The sequence below is a fragment of the Hemitrygon akajei genome, chromosome 3 (genome assembly GCF_048418815.1).
Source record: "Hemitrygon akajei chromosome 3, sHemAka1.3, whole genome shotgun sequence".
In the NCBI taxonomy this organism is placed as follows: domain Eukaryota; kingdom Metazoa; phylum Chordata; class Chondrichthyes; order Myliobatiformes; family Dasyatidae; genus Hemitrygon; species Hemitrygon akajei.
Window position 1 is genome coordinate 152,678,105 of NC_133126.1, and position 13,806 is coordinate 152,691,910.

Sequence of the window (13,806 nt, forward strand, 5' to 3'; positions counted from 1 at the left end):
TTGCAGATTGGATGATTTGATTGTAATCAAGAGTGAAAAAAATTGCAAAATTTTCCCTTTCCCACCAAGTCACAAATAATGGGCCAACTGCAAGGCCACAATATAACCTTAAATAACATTCTTTAGCATAGTACAATCTTTGGATAAAGTTAAGGACCCTGTTGACACAATATCACACTTAATAGTACTGCTACACCTATGGACCATTGTTCTTAATCAGCAATTCAATCAAATGCAAATCTTTCTTTTGGCATTTACCAATGTAATTAGCACCAGTTAACATTCACATCTGGGATGGTTTTAGTTCTATAAATTTACATTCTCTTCTTGCCCTTGAAAATCAGATTTTCCTTTTATTAATTTATATCTACTTCTATGATTCAGTGGGAATATATCTGTCTAAAGTGCAACTTCCGAAGAGTAACATGAACCACAGCATGACAGCACCATGTTGTTGTATATTGGAGAAATAGTTGTGTCTGTTTTCTATAACAAAAGGAAAGTCATTCACCAGGTAATGTCTCCATGGTGGGTAAGTTAGTCTTCATATAGTATTTTTGTAGAAAAATGTTATCAAGATGCTTCCCAGCTAAAAATAGGGCCAAAATATGAACAAGGAGAATTGATTTTGAATAAGATATTGAGTGAATATAGATTTACAGTAAGGCAGAGAGAAAAGTAATTCTAGATTGAAGGAAATGTCTTGTCTGTGAAAAACCCTGGTTCACATTTTTACTGCTATGTTGTAGGTATTTCATGTTAGCAGTTCTATAAGAGCAGTCTGTTCTGCTTTTGCCCTGTTTGGGCAATTGTTGAAGATAAGGGATGCTGAGGAATGTGTGTCATCCAACTAGGATGATGGAACTGGGAGAAGGTCTGAGAGAACACTGGGGGAGAGGTTTTGTGAGGGATTCTAAGGTTGGTCTTGGGTTTTCGTTTTGCTTGGCGGGAGACGAAGAGAGAAGATGCTGGAGAGAATCCGTTGTAGGACTTGACCTGATGGGAGACCATAATTTGATGGAGCCAAGTGCCGAGATCAACTGAGGATTAGTGAATATGAATTTTGGGAAGAGTTGAGCTCCAACTTGTGCACATTTGACTGTTTAATTATAATGGGCCCTTTTTGTTTCTTGTTTTTTTCTTTACTATCTCTTAAGTTAAGATTCATAAATATAATTCCTTTAAGCATATGCAGTGTGCTGTCTATTGTTTCTTGGCAGTGAGTTGTAACAGGATAGCAAGCTACACAGCATCCACACAAACTGGGGTTTGGGGTGGGAGAGCCACCTCAATCTCAGGGGTTTGGTGGGACTGGAGTATGTCTTCCCTATACTTACACAGCCAAGGAAACCAGTGGGGTTTTATCTGTTTAAATTCAGGCAACTGTATCTCATACAGTGGAGACAAAATAGAGGAGCAAAACCCAGTGGGGTTGGTTTACACTTTCAGATTTTTTATGGCTTAAGGCAAAGTGAATGCAGTTAATGACACCATAAGCGCCACTGGGAAGTTTGCAATCCTGGAGCACCTGAAAATGTCTGGCCTTCTGCTGCTCATTGTTAAAGGAGAAGATGTGGTTCTCTTTTCAAGCAGACAGCATCTATAACTTTCCTATGGTGCATGTTCCCCCAGCACTTCTCTGGAAAGACTCAGAACTGAAGAAATGCATTTTCAAGCATTTTTTTCTCAGTTCTATGCTAGTGACCATTGTTTAACTTTTACAAATAAACTTAGCAGGTAGTTCAGAACCCAAACTCAGATAAGGTATGCATTGTTCTTCTGCAGCAGCTTTGACAGAGAGAGAAAAAATGCAATAGATGCTAATGAGCTGGTCGAGTAACTGTAATAAATGACATTTGATACCTATAGCCTAGAAACGGAGTTTCCATGTACAATACATCAGAAATACAAAGTTCACCTTGAAAAGTACTGTGAGAAACTTTTAAGACAAATTGTTTCTCAAATCAAGCTTTTCATGGTATGGCAGTGACTATAACTTCACATGTTTAAGTTTTCTTTATTGTCTAGTCCACTTAAATATGTCTTTAGCTCTTTATACTGTACTTTGGCTTTTGTTTGAACATAACTAATACTAAGCCCAGATATACTGGAATTGCTCTTTGGGCAGATTTATCCAGTTAACTGCCATAACCCCAGCACATTCATGTTCTTTTTTAATACTTTTGCCAATCATCAGCTGAAGTTGCAACAATCAGAAAAATCCCTAATGAAATTTGATGTAGCATTTATAATGGTAATTATTGTACCTGTGAATGTTGGTGACCTTCTACTTATGATCTTCTCCAAAAAGTTTCCATCCTCTGGATTCTTGAAACCAAGTAACAGCATGTAATGCTGTGTGAAGGCTTCAGACCAGTCAACAGTCTGAGGCAGGATATGATTTGTACCAGGATCTGAAAATTACCATACATCTCAATGTTGAATAATTTTTGGCACAAGACCTATAAATGTTCTCACCGAAACTATTTGTGCTCTGCACTTCAGAAGCAGTGAACATAATTTAGGAAAAAATAAACAAATAATACCATAAGCAGAAAACTGAGCAATAGTCTTCATCGTAGGATCAGAGAGGGTTAGCAATTTTAAATTCTTCGGTGAATTCGGAGGACCTGTTCTGGGCCCAGCACGTAAGTGCAATTATGAAGAAAGCACAGCAGCACCTCTACTTCCTTAGGAGTTTGCAAAGATTCAACATGTCATCTATAACTTTGACAAACTTCTGTAGATCTGGCTGCACCACAGCCTGATATGAAAACACCAAAGCACTTGAATGGAAAATCCTACAAAATGTAGTGGATATGGTCCAGTCCATCACAACAAAAGCTCTCCCTACTACTGAGCACATCAACACAGAGTATTGTTACATGAAAGTAGCATCCATCATCAAGGACACCCACCGCCTAAGTCATGCTCTCATCTCGCTGCTACCGTCAGAAAGAAGGTACAGGAATCTCAGGACTCACACCACCAGGTTCAGGAACAGTTACTACCCCTCAACTATCAGGCTTTGAACCAAATGAGATAACTTCACTCAACTTCACTTGTCCCATTGCTGAAATATTCTCACAACCTATGGACTCACTTTCAAGGACTCTACATCTCATGTTCTTGCTATTTATTGCTTGCTTATTTATTTATTATTTCCTTCTTTTCATATTTGCATAGATTGTTGTCTTTTACATACTAGTTGAACGCCCCAAGTTGGTGCAGTTTTTCATTGGTTCTATTATGGTTATTATTTTATTATGGAGTAATTAACTATGCCCACAAGAAAATTAATCTCAGGATTGTATATGGCATTCATTTCGAGAGGATTAGAATACAAAAGCAACGATGTAATGTTGAGGTTGTATAAGGCGCTGGTGAGGCCTCATTTAGAGAATTGTGAGCAGTTTTCGGCCCCTTATTTAGGAAAAAAATATGCTGACATTGGAGAAGATTCAAAGGAGTTTTACAAAAATGATTCTGGGATTGAAAATGAGGTGTGTTTGATGGCTCTGGGCCTATAATCACTGGAATTCAGAAGAATGAGGATGGATCTATTGAAGCCTCTCAAATGTTAAAAGTCCTCAATAGAGTGGATGTGGAGAGGATGTTTCCTATGGTGGGGGAGTCGAGAACCAGCGGACACAGCCCCAGAATAGAGGACCGGCAACTTATAATGGAGATGAGGAGGAATTTCTTTAGCCAGAGTGAATCTGTTGAATTTGTTGCCACAGACAGCTGTGCAAGCCAAGTCATTTGATATATTTAAGACAGAGGTTGATACATTCTTGAATAGTCAGGGTATGAAGGGTTATGGCAGGAGATTGGGGCTGAGAGGAAAATGGATCAGCCATGATAAAACAGCAGAGCAGACTTGATGAGCCAAATGGCCTAATTTTGCTCCTATATCTTATTATCTTATGGCCTTTTCAAATCAGATTGACTAATTATTCTCCCAACCAGACATTGTTTTTAACTTTGATAAGTGACCTTTATAGTTTAATATCAAAAAGGATTGTAACTATAAAATTCTTCATCTGTTGTGCAATTAAATTTACAGGCAAAAGTGTGCAATATACCTTTATTATGACTCATCTATTTGTGTTACCACTTTAGGAGGCTTATGGATTTTCACCCCAGGATCCATGTGGACATGAATGTTCCTTAATGTCCTGCCATTTACTGTAAGCTTTCCTCTTACCAAATTGCAAGAACTCACACTTGTGTGGATTAAACACAATCTGCTATTTCTCTGCCCACTTTTTCAAATGGTCTATATCTTGCTGAATCCTTTGCCAACGTTTCTCACCATCAAGAATGCCACCAATTTTTTTGCAAGCTTACTAATAAACCCACTACATTTCCATATAACAAGCAACAAATTTTGAAACTGGTTGCAAGATAAGGAATGACTCCATCAAAAATGACATCTAATAATTGTGCAGAATTTCATGAATCACAGTAGACACTATAGTGTGTGCACAGTTAACAGCTGCTGGAAATATAACTGCATTTTACTTTCTCTTGCTGGGGTCCAGTGAACAGATCAAGGTTATTGCAATGCTGCGAGTTACAGGCTTTGCTGCGTCATAGCAAACCAGTGACATATCTGGCATTATGGCCAGGGCACCTCAGCACAACCTTGCATCAGAACTAGAAGAATAATTCACTCTGTTAATTTCCACATAGCATACAAAGGAGGAGAATCTTTGTGGTCACTGTCCTATATCTTGGCTGCACCATGATGTTTTAATTCTGTTACATTTCACCATGCAATTGCATTTCAGCTACCCCAGCAAAGCAAGAATGACCAATGGGTGACAAGTTCAAATTTCTGATAATGAGTCTGACAACACTAGTATCCACAGGCTTGGGCATAGCATGCAAATAATAAAAGCTATGTTGTCATCCAATATCCATCAGAGCAGTAGAATCCTTATTGTATATCTGTATAACTTCACAGAATTTCTTCTTAATTGCTCTTTAGCAATCAACTGAGGAGCAAAAGCACGAGGAAAACAGAGAAAAAGATGCTGAACAGGAGGAAGAGGGAGGAGACAATTAAAATAGTTCCTCGGAATTGAGTAGTATTTCAACAACTGGAAATCCTATTCTTTATTCATCAACACCTTACCTTTATTCTGGCTGAATATCAGTTTGTCTATTTGACTGGTGTCAAATTAGTCATTTAAATATTTAAGTAAAATGGAGCCATAAAACGTAAAATTTAAACTCCTTTTTTTCTGTTACTAAAATATTCTACATTTCCAAGCACCAGAAAGCAGTGAAATAGCAGCTATATCTTTAGGAGAGTGGGAGAAATCCTGAGTAGCTGTGAATAAATTTACATGATTAAAAGAAGCAGAAGCAACTGAAGTGCTATCGGACTGCTGGCTTCATTAAAGCACAGGACATGACACATTTCATAAAGCACCCTCTACATACCCACTATGGAACAATCAAAGTGTCAACTGCAGCTTTAAACTGAAAGGACTATTAATCTATCAAAATGTAAACATAGTACACTCCCTGCTAGATAACAATGCATTTCAGGGAATATGGTTCATTTTCATTTTAAAAGAAATTTCACATAATTGTATAAAAGAATTCTAATTGCTGAAGAGCAAAAAGAACATTAGAATTTTGTACAGTATTCAATGATAATGATATAAATAGGAAATAACATGATTGTTTATAGTTAACACAGGGGATAGAAATTTATGTCAAAAGTTGGTACATAACAAATGTCCTAGAATCATTTTTTTGTTATACATAATAATAGCGGATAAAAATAGCTTATCCAGTACCTGTCCATTTTGCACAAGTCAAATTTCTACCATCTGTTATTTAAAAGTTAGAGATTAAATTTCACTTAATTACCTGCATAAAGGTAGCTGGCATAAGAAGGATGTTTATTCCTGAAAACCTCTTTTATTTTTTCTATTTGTACCGCAGTTGGTTTCACTGCAATTGGTGTGTACATAACTGAAAATGTTTCAGCTTGTGTGATACCTTCTTCCAACATTGCCTAGTTTCATAAAGAAACATGAATGTGTAAAACACTAAAAAAAAGTACATCATGCACATCATTTCTACTATATGTAATGCATGTCATTACTGCTATGTAAAACTGCATAGTCATGTCACTGCAAAGGAAACTTCCAGGGAAGAATATTGCAATGGAAACCTTTCAAAACATCACAAAATTCTGTGACGAAGGAGGAAAGCACTGAAACTTGGCATAAATTTTCAATCTTAATTGTAATATATCCACTTCACAGTCACTAATTCTAATGAAATTATATCATTTTCTTCAATTCCACTGGATTGAAAAGTCCATTACAGATTTCACCACTTCTTTCTAGAAATTTGGAAAATTCAAAACTATACTTGCACTGACAAGAGAATCAGTATTTCCTTTTTTAATGCTGGAGAAGGAAGCATGCAATCATTGCAGCACCGAAGTGGAAAGGGTCAAGTGCAGCACTAATTGCTACTGACCCAGGAGGAATGCCAATTCAGGGAAGGAGTCACTGAACATAACAATATACGTATTCATATTTAATCCTCCTCCCCATATTTCAGCTCCTGCTTATCTGCTGGAAACACTGCAGATTGAGTATAACTATTTGTCTTTAGGTTAAGGCAGGTTTCCATTCACATGAACAGACAGTTCACAAGTCAGAAAAGTAGGTGCGAACCAAATATCCAGGCAGCAAAGATGCCTATAGGTCTACAGCAATTGGCAAATCCATATGGATGGTCTCCCAGACGCTCACTTGTATGCAGGTTACAAATGCATTAATCAGGGATCATAACCTGGGAAGGACCTGTAATTATTTTTACTTAACTGCACCATACTTATTAATTAAATCTTTTGTTTGTACACTCTAGGACAGGGGTTCCCAACCTGGGGTGCGAGATGGAATTTCAGGGGATGCGACAAAGAGTGGCTTGTGTCCTTGAGTGACGACTCACGAGTCATCACTCAGCCAGCTGCCAGTGTGCCTTGAGTAGTGGTAGTAACGTTTGTCCCAAGCACACTCCATTCTCCCGCTGCCCAAGTCAAGAGAGACATAAATTCACTCCAGTCTCCTGCTGCCCAAGTCAGCGTTGAGGATTCTCATCAATGTTAGCTAGAAGGTTACATCTCAGAGTTAAAAATTATCGCATAATGCCAAAATCTTTATACATCCTGAATCAACCATCAAGTAACAACTTCACGTTAAAACCAAACCTGCAGACAGTAGGTAAATTATTCAATTATAAAATTTTAAAAAGCCGCATTTTGATAAAAAGCAGCTGAAGTCATTCATTCATATTTGTCTCAATGCATTAAAGAAGTTTCTGAATTTCAAAGGTTTTTTTCTCGTAAAAGGTTTGTAACCCCCTGGGTCGCCTCAGGCTCGCTCAGCTCATTCTCGTCTAGGGGGAGCAGCCTTCAGTCCCGCCAAACTGGGTAATCAGCTGGTGTGGATGCTGTGTGATGTCCCCGCCTCACCAAAGAACAAACAGGACACTATATGCGATTAAATGATTACAGTTTATGAAGATTACTATAACTAAGTAATTAATAATGATACAGTATACATGAAGGAAAAGAAAATAAAGAAAAGGCGCCAAACTTATCAAAGTCCAAACCACTTTGTGCACAACCGTTGGAGCTCATTTACTGAAGTCTTCTGGCCACCATTCGATCCCCTCCGAACTCCTCGACTCGCAGCTCAGGACCACCCGAAGTGGTCAACCAAGCACATCTATCTTCGTCTCCTCTCCTCGGGGTACCTCTTGGCCTTGGACCCCCGCTTGGGGTCTGTTCCTCGCCCAGTTTACAGCATTGCGTCCTCTCTCTCTCTCACCCCCTTGCGCCGATCTCCCCAAAAGCCCGCCAACAATAGCTTACAGACTCAGAAGAAAGAACAACATTAATCCCAATTGATTTACAAAGGAATACAATTCTCGTTATCAGTAAATTTTAACCCAAACAAGCTTCCAGCACTCTCTCGCAACAAAGAAGCATTCCTACTTTTAACAAAATAAAGAAGCCATTTTGATTAACATACGCAGTAACAAAGAAAAAGAAGAAACCCCCTTTTACACGCTTTTTTCTTGAATCATTGATAATTTTGAATTGTGTTAGTTGAGGAGGTATCATGGTTAGCACTGAGGACTTTGAATCGTGTGATGGGAGTTCATATCTCCAGTAATCATCGGAAATAGGTGTGTAAATTCAGTAGAGAGTAACCTAATAAGTCACATCGCGTCCCCATAGCATTTCCACCTGACGATTTATCTTGGCGTAACCGCAGATAATATCATAATATAATATTCGAAAGCGTATTTCTCACGATACTTTGCTATAGGCGTGTCTGGTTGAGTAAAGTGGTCATCCCTGACTTAGTCAGATAGTTTTTCTCATATTAGCTCATATTTTTCTCTTTACCCTTAACCCTTCATCATGTCAAAAAGAAGGAAATGGAATGATAACTATGTGTTCTTTGATTTCACTTGCACAACAGGAAATGATGGCTTTCAAAAACCCCAGTGCATTCTTTGTAGCGTTGTGTTTTCCAACTCAAATCTGAAGCCATCTAAGCTTCAAAAGCACTTCAAGAACAAGCATGGAGGAGCTGATGTTGAAGGACATGATGTTGGGTCATTGAAAATCAAAAGAGCTTGTTTTGATTCACAAGGAGCTCTTCCAAAATTAGGTTTCATTTCTGTTGAAAAATCACTACTTCTTGCTTCATACCAAGTGGCATATAAAGTGGCCAAATCCAAGAAGCCTCATACAATTGCGGAAGATCTTATCAAGCCATGTGCACTGGAAATGGCAACAATTATCCCGGGCAAAGAAGCAAGAAAAAAATTTGAACAGATGCCCCTATCAAATAATGTCATTCACAACCGAATCAGTGACTTGAGTGAAAATATTTTGGACCAAGTCATCTCAGATGTCAAAGCTAGTCCTCTTAAAATCTCTATTCAGTTGGATGAGTCAACTGATGTCTCCAGTTGTCGTCAACTTATCACATCAGTGAGGTATGTCAATGATGTGCTGTGAAGGAAGATTTCCTGTTTTGTAAAGATCTGAAAACAAACACAAATACAAAGGATGTGATGCAGCTGGTGAAAGACTTCTTTGCCAAACATGATTTAGATATCAAAGTCATTGATTCTGTGTGCACTGACGGGCGACCTGCAATGCTTGGAAATAAATCTGGCTTTTCTGCATTGATGAAAAAGGAGATTCCAGACTTGCAAGTTACCCATTGTTTTCTTCATTGGCATGCTTTGGCATCAAAAACATTGCCTCCAAATTTGAAGAAAGTCCTTGATACTTGTGTGAAGATCATCAACTGGATCAGGGGGCGTGCTTTGAACCATCGCATCTTCAAATCATTTTGTGAGAATCTGGGAAGCGAGCATTCAGTTTTGATTTTCCACATTGAAGTCTGTTGGTTGTCACAAGGACAAGCTTTAACCTGCTTCTTTGAACTGTGGGAAGAAATCAAAGTTTTTCTGGAGGAGCATGAATGTGATCTGGTTGGTGCGATGAAATCACAGGAATTTGCCCAAATGCTGGCTTACTTAGCTGACATTTTCATTCGTATAAATGACCTGAGTTTCTCTTCAAGGAAAAGGGATAAACATATTGAAGGCTTGTGAAAAGTTGAATGCCTTCTAAGAAAAGTTACGTCTTTGGCGCCGAAGGAAAGAGGCAGTCTCTCAAATTTTCCTTCACTAGAAGAGATGGTTGATGATGCTGGATCCACAACTCCCACTGTGCGCGAAGAAATTGTGGATCATTTGGAAATGTTGTCAGAATCGTTTGATGGCTATTTTGCTGCTGGAGACCTGAAGATTTCAGAAGAATAGATCATGAATCCATATTCCTACAATTTGGAGAAAATGTCAGATGATGAAGAGCTGAAGGAAGATCTTATTGATTTGTAGACAAATTGAGCTCTTGAAATGCAATTTGAAAGCAAGACTTTGGAGGAGTTTTGATGTGCAGCACTGGATATGTTCCCAAGACTTGGTGGAAAAGCACTCCGTGTCCTCATTCCATTTGCAACAACATACTTGTGTGAATCTGGATTCAGTTCTCTTTTGTCAATCAAGACAAAATCTAGGAATCGCCTGAATCCACAGGCAGACCTGCGGATCGCAGTCAGCAAGAAAGTTCAACGTTTTGACAAAATCATGAATGAGAAGCAGGAGCAAAGAAGTCATTGAATTTTATGTTCACAATTGGGATTGATTTTACTGTTTACAATTTTTTCTGAATAAATTAGAATCTACTTGCTCAATTTATATTTGCATTTAATGCACTGAGTTAAAAGCTTATTCTTTTAAGTTCAATTTGTTCACCCGCAGTATTGTATGTGGTTCAATTTGTGGTTCAAAAATTAGAAATTAGACTTCATCTTCAAATGTGACATTACTTTTGTAGGGGGTGCGAACATTAATCAAACATTTCCTAGGGGTGGGGGCATAGAGAAGGTTGGGAACCACTGGTCTAGGACAAGAGGACACATCCTCAGGATAGAGAGGTGCCCTTTCAAAACAGAGATGCGGAGAAATTTCTTTAGCAAAAGGGTGGTGAATTTTTAGCAATAGGGTGGTGAATTTGTTGAATTTGTTGCCCCATGCAGCTGTGGAGGTCAGGTCATTGGGTGCATTTAAAGCAGAGAATGAGAGGTTTTTGATTGGACATGGCATCGACGGTTACAGGGAGAAGGCCGGGAACTGGGGTTGAGAAGGCGAAGCGAAAAGGATCAGTCATGATTGAATGGCAGAGCAAACTTAATGGGCCAGATGGCCTACTCCTGTTCCTATGTCTTATGGTCTTAAGAGCAGGGTATGCTGCCTCAATAACTATCGCCCAGTGGCACTCACATATAAAGTGCTCTGAAAGGTTAGTCATTGCTAGAATAATCCCTGCCTATACAAAGACCTGGACCACTTCAATTTGCCTATCACACAATAGTTCTACAGTGGATGTAACCTCACTGGCTCTCACTTAACCTTGGATCACCTGGACAATAGTAATACCTACATCAGGCTGCTGTTTATTGACCACAGTTCTGTGTTGAACACAATCATAACTCTCAGTTCTAACCACTAAGCTCCAAAACCTGGGCCTTTGTACCTCCCTCAGCAACTGGGTCCTTGACTTCCTCACCAGGAGGCCACAGTTTGTTTGGATCAGAAAAAACAACAACTCCTTGCTGACAATGAACACTGGCATACTTCAAGGATGCATACCTGGTCCACTGCTCTACTCTCTCTTCACAGTTCACATGTGTTCCATAATCACGCTCTTCAGTATGCACATTCCAGCCAATTAATGTTTCATTGTGGTTTAATTCCCTTCCACTCATTCCAGTTTTATTGAGACTTGACCAACTGCACACAAAGTCTGCTATACGTATATTCCTTGCTTACCTTCATCCTTGTCCAGGTTGATGCTATAACGGCGCAATATTCATTTATTAATCAGTTACTTCTTCCTAGCCACAGTGATGGTGATAGCTTTCAGTCTGAGAGTTTTAGTTAATGGTCCTGATGGCCTAGTATTTATTGTTTTTCCTTTATTTTGCACAGTTCTTATTAAAAATCAGTTAACTGTTCATCTGTTTCAGCATTTCTCCCTCTACACCCAGGCCATAACTGCATATGTGTCAGCAAGTCTTGACCACTAAAATGGACCCAGCAAAAAGAGAACAGTTGATCTCAACTGAAATTCGTTGGACAGGTAGGAGAGAAGCTAAAGTCAGTAGAGGCTGGTTTGGTTGATGTGGTTCATACAGTGCGACAACTACTACTAGAGTGGCCTGCCCCATGAAAACCAAAGTTCATGAGTAAGGTGGAGGAGAAGTTAAAGCCAATGGAGTCTGGTTTGGCTGAAATGGCTAGAACAGTGCAGCAATTAACTTCAGAGTGGCAAGCCCAGTCCAGGCAAGTTCCAGCCTCTACTGTGGTGACACAGGACACTTCCAGGCATCATGTCCAAAGTTCTCAGTAAAAGAGGATACCCATCAGCAGGAAGTAGAATTCTGACAGCTGATTCTCCCTGTAAGCATCATCTCCTAATCACGTAATGTTTCTAGCTTCCTTGTTGTGAGGGTCCCAGACCCATGAGCTTCAAGCATTTATTAAATGAGAGTCAGCCGAGAATCTCATGGATTTCTCTGTGGCTCAGAGATGGAGAATTCCAACTCAGCAATTGAGATTGAATATCAGTATCAAGGCTTTGGATGATTGACCTCCAGGCACAAGCAAAATTCACCTTTCCACAGAACACCTCCAACTTGTGCTAGAAGACAACCATAGGGAACAGCTCTCCTTCCAGCTGGCAAGATTTGCCTGAATTGCTGCTGAAGTTTAGTCTTCCTTGGCTATCTCAACACAACCCCTGAATCAATTGATCCCTAAAGACATTCCAAGAACGGGGACCGGCATGGCTGTCTATCAGTCTGAGTCCATCTCCAACCTCCTGTGCCAAAAGAGGAGGTTGATAGATTTTTAATTAGTAAGGGCATCAAAAGTTGTGGAGAGTGGTCAGGAAAATTGAGTTTAAAGGAAAAATAAATCAGCCATAATCTAAGGACACAGCAGACTCAATGGGCCCAAAGAACTCATATTGTTCCCATGTCTTCTGTCAGAGATCATTGCATCACTCAATATCATCTATTTCAGTGCAAGATGCAGAGATCACATGCAGCTTTATGAGCCTGCATTTTGTATTTGGCAAGAAGACACTTGCATTACAGGAAAAGACTAAGCCCAGAAAGACAAGGATGTCCAGGAATACAGAGATCTCCGTTCTCAATGGTTAGCATGGCAATGATGAAGCAGCAAATGATTTTCCTCCTAATTGTCCTTGGGATCAACTGTAGTTGCACATAATTACAAGCAAAAGACATTCATTCAGATGTGTATTCATCAATATTAAGCAAATCAAATATTAAGCAATTGGTATCAGTAATTGGCATAGCCCATAAGATTGAATGCCAGAGAATGGTGGCAGAAATGAAGACTTTAAGGTTCAGGAGTGAGAACAAACTAGTTTAATTCTATTGCCAAATTGTCTGACAAGTAATTACTGTATCATGGAGTAGTGAACATTAAACTTGAAATACATTAACTTAATTCTGTAGACTACAGAATACGACCAATTTCAGAACATGGAAAAATGGCTTGAAAATCATGGTCAATGACTAAAGACTTTGTAGCTTGCTTTAAGTGTAAACAGTTGCCATTCAAATTCTTCACTGGCTTTTGGAAAGACAGGTTGCCACCAGAGACAATCCAGTTATTTATACAGATAAAGATTTTAATGAAGCTTAATGTTAATTTGTAGAATTGACAAATGAAGCCAGTGGAAGTGGCATTGCGAACAAAAAATTACCTTTCTTTGCTTATCTATAGAGTCACTCCTACATTCAAATCTTATTTAATAGAATATAATGTACCATTTTCCCCCTTGGTTGCTTTCTTGCCTGCATATTACCTTCAAACGACTGTGTATAAGCACACCTAGGCCTCTTTGAACAACAATACTACTTAACCTTTCACCATTTAATAAATATCTGCACTTCTGTTTTGTGCACAAAAGTCAATTCCATATATTCCCACACTATATTCTGTGCTCCCCATTGTCTCACTCAATCACTCAGTTGTGAATTCCTTTGAAGCCACAATATATCTTCCTCTAAGCTCACAATCTTAGCTGGTTTAGAACAGTCCATTAACCTAGAAGTACTTGTAAAATTGATTTTTTTTTCAGCTACC

General features: G+C 38.9%; 1 protein-coding gene across 1 annotated transcript in view; it reads right to left on the reverse strand.

Annotated features, from left to right (window-relative positions):
* The window catches only part of LOC140724592 (spermatogenesis-associated protein 16-like), a 93,788-nt gene that overhangs the window by 46,521 nt on the left and 33,461 nt on the right, over positions 1–13,806 (reverse strand). The window contains exons 6-7 of the mRNA XM_073039018.1: positions 5,887–6,034; positions 2,268–2,414 (exon numbers count right to left, since the gene is read on the reverse strand). Coding sequence (XP_072895119.1) covers positions 2,268–2,414; positions 5,887–6,034 — 295 coding nt within the window. The remainder of the gene's footprint in view (positions 1–2,267; positions 2,415–5,886; positions 6,035–13,806) is intronic.